Here is a 9,060-nt window from a genome sequence, read left to right as displayed (position 1 = left end):
TGAAACAGACTGGGAAATTGAGGTCTAGAGGGGAAAAGAGGTCAGCCATTGTACCTCAGGGGCTGGGCTGGGCCTGGACCCCAGGCCTCTGCCTCCCAGGAGAGCCACTGCACAAAGCCAGGCTGTTTCCTTCCTAGGGAGAGGAAAGAGCTCCAGGTAGCCCTTTGCTAACTCTTAAGAACAAGCTGTTTTCTGCTCTTGTATGGGAAGCTGGTGGGTAAACGACAGTGGAATGGCAGCAAGACCTGAGCAAATTGTCTCCTGGGGAAGCTCAGGAGTCCGCCCCATGTCTTGCCACCCCAACTTTGAGCTCCATCCAGCACCCAACAAACAGCCTTTTATCAAGAAGGGCTCCCTCTGCTGTGATTGGGGTTAGAACTGTATTTCTGCCCTGTCCCTTAACCCATTAGCTCCAATAAACCACACAGATTAAGGGGTGGCGTGAGATTGGCCATGCCAGGGAACCTGAGCGGAAACAAGGAAAGACTCCCAGGGACTGAATCCCCCAACATCAAAAGCTGGCCTTCCCTACTCTGAGAGTCCTAGACGAGGCCAGAAGTTCTGGGTCCAGATTTCCCAGAGCCCTGGGAAAACCTTAGTATCTCCACCCTGGAGAGCTAGGCCAGACATGACCACACCAGCCAGCCCTCCACATGGCCTGGGATCTCAGGACAAAGAGCCTTCCCTTCCCCATTCTGGCCTGGTTCCTTCCACAGGCTGCCCAGGAACCATGTGGCATCCAGACCACAGCTTCCCACCAGTGTCGCTTTAGTTTGCCTCCTTTATTTTACCAAAAAATAACAATAATAAAGTCTTCCCTCTGTTTCACAAAAATAGATTTCCCATCTCCCCACCCCCTCTGCAGTCAGCACTGGCCACAGCTTAGAACCCACCTTCCAGTTCTCAGTCCTCCCCGAGGGAATCTCTGATCCCTGGACCCCACCCTAGCCCAGAGCGTCCAGCAAAGCTGCGGGGTCAGTGTTTCCCTTGGGAACTTCTCCAGAGGCAGCGGTCCCAGGTCCAGCTGGCTGGGCCCAGGAGCCTCATATGCTTCCCCAGAGATCAGGCAGCTGCTGGGCCACTGAGAGGGATGTGATTTTGGAGGCTTGGCTCAGCAGACAGCCCCAGCTGCCCTGAGAGGCAGTGGGGTACTCTGACATTCACTAGAAGTCCTTGCTCAAAGCAGGAACAGTTGTGCCCTAGAGAGGGGCTGTCAGACCGGCTTTCTACATGCATCTCACCTCCCTATGTAGCAATCCACGGGCCCTGAGGTGGGAGTCAGGACCCCTGGTTTCTACTCCAGCTCCACAAAAGCCTTGCTGTGAGGACTTGAACAGTTTCTCCCTCCTTTCCTTTGGGCTTCCGTTTCCTCCTAGGTACACAGATGATTCTGTGAGACTGGATGATCCTGAGACTGGATGATCCTCAGGCCCTTCCTGTTTCTCCATCCTGGCCTCCTAGTGTAGAGGCTCTTGGAGGGGAGGGCCCTGCCTCTGCCTCAGTTTCCCCACCTGTGGATCTGGGCACAGAGCTGGGCATGGCAGTGCTGAATAATGCAGTGTCAAATCAACAGGTTCTCTGTGGATAGCTATCCAACCAGCTGGAATGTCTCAGGGATGGCTGGGAAGGAGGCAGGTCTTTGCAGGGTGGGGGCTTTCCAAGCCTAGAAGAGTCCATTCACTAGCAACACATCTTCAGTGTCCTGGGATGGGAGAAAAGACTCTGGAGTTCCCCAATTCAAGTTCCACTGGCTCCTTGGATTGGAGGATTATTTTGTGCTGGGCTTCAGATCCTGAGAGCCAAGTCTATAGATTCTGGGAGCTATATTGGAGTGTATGATTCCCAGTTTAAGGACCAGAGGACCTTTGTGGACATGAGGGATCACCCCCAGGTCTCAAGAGGCTGTCTATAATCAGGCTTTCCTGAGGCAGAGGGATGAGTGAAATGACAGTTCCTAGGCACCTCTGGCTGAGCAAATCAGAACATGTGCCTGTGGTGGGCCGGGGTGTAGGTATTCAGGGCAAGACACCCTCCTTAACTCCCTAGAACTCCCCAGAACAACTCATGCTTATGGAAGACGGTAGCCTGAAGGTTCATATACGGAGCTACATCTACAATCACATTTTGTGCACTTACACACATGGTCAGAGTGGGTACGCTGACCTGACATAACTCCTACTGGAGGTCCCAATCCCTATTTACTTCTTTCTTCCTTCCATCCTTCCTTCCATTCATCCATTTACCTAACATTTATGGAGGGCCTACTATGTGCCAGGGAGGGTCTAAAGCAGCTAGTTCTTATAGACACACCCCACGGTGAAAAACCGCACACACACACACACACACACATACACTCACACACACTCAGAGTCGTCTGTTTACTCACACAGCTTGCTCCCTCGCTAGTACCTTTCCTGCTAGCATTCAACCACATCCACATTCCCCAAAGAGGGAAGGGAACCACCATGGAAGGGTCAAGTATTGGAGGAGAAATGTAGCCAATCCCACCCCTAGACTTCATGTGGATATGTAGTTGCTTTTTTTCTTCTGTTTGACTACTTTTAAGCTCTCTTCTTCTCCATTCATCAGCAGTCAAGGAGCATGTGGGCAGGATTCAGGGGCCCTTTGTGTGTGTGGAGGGATCCCAGGCACTTCTGAGGGTCCTCTCCCCAGCCACTCTGTGTTCACATGGTCCATCTGACAGGCAACAACTTCAGATCTGGGCTCAGTGACAGATCCGCTCTGTCATCTCCCTCTGCAGAGACATAAGGTGGAAAGGGATCAGTCAGAGCTCAATCTACCAGGCAGCCCCTTCCCAAACCATAGGGCCTGGCTGTTCTTCTGCCTGAACCTGGCTTCCTCCTGCCCCCAATCCCAACTCCAGGCTATAGACCTGAGTCTGTAAACAGACTTCAATGAATTCTCTATTAAAAAACAGAATCTACTGCTAAATGAATTGCCTTCCCCTAATCTATCCACTTGGGTATTGGATTTTCTTGAAGTAGGTAGCCTTTGGATCTGAAAATTCCGAGGTTAGCCTTGGTTAGAAAGGGTAACAAAGGCCTTACCAGTGGCTCCAGCTCCCGCTGGTCCACCAGGCTAAATTCACGGATGAAATAGTAGAAGTGTTTATAGCAGGTGTTGACGTGTGCCTCGGCCCCCATGCTGAGGATGCTGTCAAAGTGGTGGATGTAGACGTGGACAAAGACACGGAAGAGGCGGGTCAGGATCTTGGTGCAGACCTGCTGGAAGTTCTTGGGGAAGGGAACTCCTAGGGGGTGGGGATGGGTAGAAGTGAGGGGATCAGCATTCTGGTAATAAAACATTGCCCAGCCCTGCCCTTTGCATCACAGGCCTAGGACAGCCACTTCCCTGTTGGGGAGAGAGAGAGACCTTGGTCCCCTTTCTCCCCACTTCCCTTTTAAACAAAGCACAAATCTCACTGTGCTCCTCCCTTACTGAAATACAAATCATCTCCCACATTTTCCCATCACCCTGGGCAGGATTCTGCAACTGTTTTGGGGTCACTGACCAACCCCTCTTTGGCTATGATGAAAACTATGCTCAAATTCTCTGCAGAAATATGTGTGTCTGCAGGTGCTGTCCTGTGACATCTGGGTCAATTCCAAGGCGAGTTTATCAACATCTAGGGTCCATTTTAAAAAACATTGGTCTTTGGGATTAAGTTCTAATTTCACAGCATGGTGTCTGCTCAAGGCCTTTCATGATCTTATCCTGACCTCCTTCTCCAGCCTCACCCCAAACCCCTCCTTTTCATAACATTCACACAGCAGGCCCCAGATCTCAATCCTGAGAATTACAAAATCCTCAGGAACTAGTTCAGATATCTCTCATTCCTTCAACTATTCAATAACACTTACAAAGAACCTTCCATCTTTGAGCCAAGTTTTGTGCTGGGCCCTATGTTCCTTTTGCTTCATATGATATGGGTACCACAGCCCTTATAGATATGATAAAGTAGAAGTATGTGACGGTGACACATGACAGTGAAGCCACTTGCAAAAGGCCATACTTCTTGATTAGTATAGACTGAAGGCAGTATTCAAACGCTGTTGGCACTGCACTGCCATGACCTACAGAGACAAATGCCACAGCCCCGGCCTGAGAGAAGCCCTGGTACCTGTGGAAAAGGCACTATTTCTGCACAGCCCCTCACACTCAGGGTAGAGATCTTGTTGGCCACACTTAGGGTAGAGATCTTGTTGGCCATGCCACCTTCTCTGCTGTGGCAGAGTCATCCCCAGGGTGATGGTACAAACACCTGGGGTTCACAGGCCTGAGTTAGAAGAGACTGGAAGAGAATAAGAGCCCAGACATAGGGCCGCACTGGTCCACCCTGCTCCATACTGGTCTTCACTGCTCTCAGGCGGGGTTAAGCCCTGCCACCCTGTGAGCCCTTCTAGGCCCTGCCCATATTCCTCAGACTTGTCCTGCTCATCTAGACTTGGGGCCCTGGGTCTCAAGAGACCTGAGCTCCACTTCTGAATCCCTCCTGATTCACTGCACCGCCTCTGTTGGCCTCAGTTCCTCCTGTGCAAAATGCAGATGCCCACGGTTGGGCATGATAGTGCAGGAAGTGGCAGGCCCCCAGCCGGGGAAGGGCTGTGAGCACTGAACGTGACTCAGTGCCCAGCCTCTCCCAGTATTCAGACATCTCCCCTCTGGGCTTGACCACCCTGCCCAACCCATCTCTGATTCCAACAGCCTTAACGTGGAGGCATGGGAGGCCAGGTGGGGGTAGGGCTGCTGTGATGAATAGTGTCAAGCCTGCTCAGCTCCTGGACTGACACCCGCTCTTGCTGCCCTTGGGTGGGGAAGCAGAGCCAGTGTGACTTCACTCATCTCCTCTCCCCACCCTCACGGACCCAGGCTGTCCAGCTGAGATAAGAAAAGGCCCCATGGCTTGGACCTGACAAGAGAACATTCTGCCCTAAGAGTTGCCCCCCCGCCCCCCTCCCCCCCCCGCCGCCTCCCCCCCCCAGGTGGAGATACAATCTGGCCTTCCCAATCCCCACCCCCTTCCCTTTCCTGGAGCAGGGAGTCAAAGGGAACTCCCAGGAGGTTGCAAGTTAGTCAACCCAGACAGCGTGACCCACTGGGAGCACCTATAGACATCTGTTCTAGAAGGTTCTGAGAATCATAGTGGTCTTGCCAGGTTGGTTCCTGGGAGGACACTTAAGCCTCAGATAAGAAGGGCCCCAAACAGAATCAGGCAGTCCTAGGTCAAGATGCCTGATTTTGAACAGACCTTAACCTCTCTGAGGCTCAGTTTCCTTTTCTACAAAATAGAGATGAAAATCATGCCCCCTCTCCTCCACCTCTTACAGAATTGCTGCGTCAAACTAAACGCCTCATCTGTAGAATGGCCTCTGGTGGCTCTCTCCCTCCCTGGCCAGGCCTGATTTGCCTGCCAGGTGGCACTCACCAACACGAGTGGGAAAGACGTCCTCGTCATTGATGAGGCCCTCGATCCAGTCCATGAGCAAGGCCATGTATCGCGGTGCCGAGAGCTTGGCGGGCCGCCTGTACTGGCGCTCGTCCTGCCAGCGGTACTCATAGCGGGGCCCTCCGGCCATGACTGGGCAACTGGTCTCGCTGCAGCGCTCAGCCATGGTGCCATAGATGAGGTTGATGCGATTGAAGAAGTCCACCACGTGCACGGCGATCCAGTCGTCGATGTTCTCTCCTGGGGGCAGCCTCACCACAGTGCGCAGGTCCAGGCCTGACTTGAGTGATGCCTGCGCCTTCTTATACAGCTCAAAGCGCTGTGTGCCTGGCTCAAAGCGCTTCCGAGGCCGGAATGTCTTGTCCTTGGCGAACACCTGCTTCAGGCACAGCGCCATGGCCAGGCTGGGCTGAGGGCCAGGTGCCTAGGGACAGGACCTGTGGATGCCCTGCCATGACCAAGGGCACGGAGAGGGGGAGCATGGTGGTAAGGTCCTCACCAAAAGGGCTTTGACTCCCCAGTACATCATTTTCCTCTCACTCTCAGCTTTTGGCCAACCTTAGCCTTTGCTTGAAGTCTAAGTCCTCATCCCCTTGGTCCAGGGCCATTGCCCTATTTCCAAGCTACCCTTGCTCCCCCTGCCAAGCGCCCACAGCCCACCCATCTCATTTTGTTACCTCTCCCCTTTCACAGCATCTCACAGAGGTCTGGGCCTGGGCTCCCAACAGGTGCTCATCAGACTTACTGTTTACCATTAGAGAGGTGGCAGAAGCTTCCTGTAGGCACACCAGGAGGCAGGGGCCTGGAAGAGATGACCTCAGGGGCACCCTGTGGACCAGCTGGTGCAGCGTGAGAGACGCTGGCTGCATTGTGCTGGGGGTCGGGGCAAGGGCAAGGCCCCGCCTTCAGCTTCCTCTGGGATATCCCGTAGTCCATCCGGTCACCGGGGATTCCCAGGGAGCAGGAGGGACTTTTCTACCAAAAATGTACTTTCCTTTTATTACCCCTGAAAGAGGAAAGGGACCTCATGTGGCCAGCTGGAGTGTGGCTGCAGGCACTGGAGGAGAGGGGGAGGTGGCAGGCCCAGATGCGTACTTCCTCTCACAGTGGCTAGGGATCCTTCCCTACTAAGCCAGCCTCCTCCAGCCTCAAACCTGAACAAGCTACCGGCCCTCCTTCTGCACCTGACAGTACAAGTTTGATGAGCACCTACTATGCGCCTGGCACTGGAAAGCAGGGGAATGCAGTCAGATCTTCGCAGCTGGGACTTTCTAGAATTCAGACACATTTGTTTTGCTCTTAAATGGAGGCATCCCAGACTCATAACAGACTTTGGAACAGCAGGCTTGGAGGCAGGGGTCCTGGGTTCTAGTCTCAGCTCTACCACAGCTGCGTGACCCCGGTAGCAGGCATGAGCCTCACCCATGCAGCGTCCTGGGTCACTAGGATACAGACTAGGTTTCTGGGAACGGTGTGGTAGTCACCTCATCTACGCTGTGCATGTGCGAGCTCTTGGGAAAGTCAGACTCAGGTACCTGCTGAGAATGGAATTCAGGCACAGACTGAGGGCTAAGCCTGTGTGTAGGCTAAGCACTGAGCTGGGGCTCTGGGTTGACCTCTGACCTGGCCGTGACCCTGGTCAATTTGAGTTCTGACTCTAGCCCTAGACTGAGGCTGAATATAGCCACAAATAAAACCTCATGTTAACCTCAGAGCTGATACGGTGAACTTTCCTTTCTCATGTGTCTAATAATGCTGGGCAGAATAGAGGAATGAGGACAGGAACAAGGTGGCATTTGGGAGAGGTGTCAGGTTAGGCAACAAGTCAGGCTAGTGGAGAAGTTTGGAATGAGGATTCTTCCTGCAACAGGCAGGCCAGGATGGGGATGGTCAAGTAAATGACAGGTAGTTTGGACAAGACAGGCAGGTCTCCCAGCAGGATCTGTCCTCTTGGAAGAAAACCCTCAAAGATGTGGAAAGTCATCTCACCCATCTCCTGATCCTTGACTTCTACCAAAGGAGTCCCCAGTGTGGATCCTGAGCTTCATGATCCCAGAGGAGATTTCCACCCTTCACATGCCACCTGCATTCTAAACTCTGCTCGTAGCAGGTGCTTCCAAAATTGCTCCTACTGCAACTAGGTGGGGTTCCTGGCTCTCTTCCTTTCCACAGCCCACTTTACTGACAGTTACCAATAGACTGCCATCTGAGCATTCATCATCTCACCCCACCTTTCCTGCCCACTTCCCTCCACCAGCCACCCAGGGCTGTTTCCTGACCTCTGAACCTGCCCCCACCCTCCTGCCTCCGTGTGTTTTCATACACTGGTCTCTCTGACTACACATGGCCAGGTTGAATGCTATCTCCGCCCACAGTCCCCAAAACTAAACCCAGATGTCTTTCTCCTCAGGTGGAAGCTGCCCTTTGGCCATTGTTATCCGCCCCCCACCCCCCAACCCCCGCCCCAGTCTGGGCAGAGCACATAGCTGATGTTCAGGCTTTAAGGAAAGCTTAGAATCAAGAACTGTAGAGTTGAAAGAGCCCTGAGAAATCAACTGACCAAGCCACTTCTTGCACAGATGGGAAAACGGAGCTCCTCTTTCTGAGGTGCCACCATTCACAAAGCAAGTTACTATCTCTAATGGTCAAACTGGGAACTGGGATAAGGTGGGGCTCAGCCCATGACAATGAGTAAGGGACCATTTTCTTGTGCTGGCTGGTCACAGGTCTGGTGGAGGTAAGAGGAAAGGAGGGGAGTGGAGGGAGAGAAAGGAGGGGAGTGGATGGAGAGGTGAATGATGTTCCCACCAATTAGATGAACCTAATTCCTGTTTCCCCAACATGCTGAACCTCCCCCGTGTCCCCACAGCACCTGAGTGACCTGATCAGTGAGCTAGACTCCCATCTTCTGGCTGTAGAACTTGAAGGCCTGGGTCTTTCCCCAGGAAAATATAAGTAAACTTCAGGAAGGGGAGGGGGGGAATCTATACATGTTCGTGTCTCTTCACTTTCCCATTCCCATGCCCTTACTCAGTTTCCATCCCTCACAGAACCTCTGTCCCCTCCCTGAATCATGGCCATTTCTGACTCTCAGTCCCTGCTCCTAACTCTGGGTGTCCTTTTACTCCTAAAGTGCCCAGTGATGACTCACTCCCTGGGTGGGCATGTGGGTGGGCTTCCCAAAAGAAGCCCACAGAGCGGCCTCGCTTGTTCCTGCCATTTAGCCCCTTGCCAGGGCCACACCTGCTATTCCTCTGGTCTGGCCCAAGATCTTGGACGGGCTGGCCCCAGTTTGAACCCACAATGCACCCTTCAGCGGTAGGATGAGTGTGCAGGGGCTCCCTGAGGGCAGAGCTCCAACAGAAAGGTAGAGACGGGACTCCACGCTCATCCCACCGTGCCCGGTCACCCTCGCCCCCCCCCCCCCCCCGGCCTCCCCCTGGATCCCCTGACCCCCTCGCCCAGCTGCAGAGACAGACCTGTCTTAGGACCCAGAGACGCAGGCCTGACGTTTCCGCTCCCGAAGACACGCCCCCCCCCCAAACACCGCCACCCCCAACCCCAACTTGCACCGCTCTGAGCCTCGGACCCCG

The 9,060-nt window shown here is 53.6% G+C and overlaps 1 protein-coding gene across 4 annotated transcripts in view; it reads right to left on the bottom strand.

Moving 5' to 3' along the window:
- Positions 1 to 761: 761 nt before the first annotated feature.
- MOB3C (MOB kinase activator 3C) overlaps positions 762 to 9,060 on the bottom strand; it is an 8,664-nt gene continuing 365 nt past the window's right edge. For 2 of the 4 annotated variants that reach the window (XM_029948505.1, XM_029948508.1), the window contains exons 2-4: positions 5,447 to 5,915; positions 3,069 to 3,271; positions 762 to 2,755 (exon numbers count right to left, since the gene is read on the bottom strand). In XM_029948505.1, the coding sequence (XP_029804365.1) occupies positions 2,726 to 2,755; positions 3,069 to 3,271; positions 5,447 to 5,864 (651 nt within the window). In that variant the 5' untranslated portion in view covers positions 5,865 to 5,915 and the 3' untranslated portion in view covers positions 762 to 2,725. Of the gene's footprint in view, positions 2,756 to 3,068; positions 3,272 to 5,446; positions 7,894 to 8,946; positions 9,005 to 9,060 lie in introns of those variants that run through there. The other 2 variants (XM_029948509.1, XM_029948506.1) reach the window with 2 other exon arrangements.

This window comes from Suricata suricatta, chromosome 8 (genome assembly GCF_006229205.1).
Source record: "Suricata suricatta isolate VVHF042 chromosome 8, meerkat_22Aug2017_6uvM2_HiC, whole genome shotgun sequence".
Lineage (NCBI taxonomy): Eukaryota > Metazoa > Chordata > Mammalia > Carnivora > Herpestidae > Suricata > Suricata suricatta.
The sequence above is the reverse complement of the archived record's forward strand: the minus strand, read 5'-3'. Positions and strand labels throughout refer to the sequence as shown.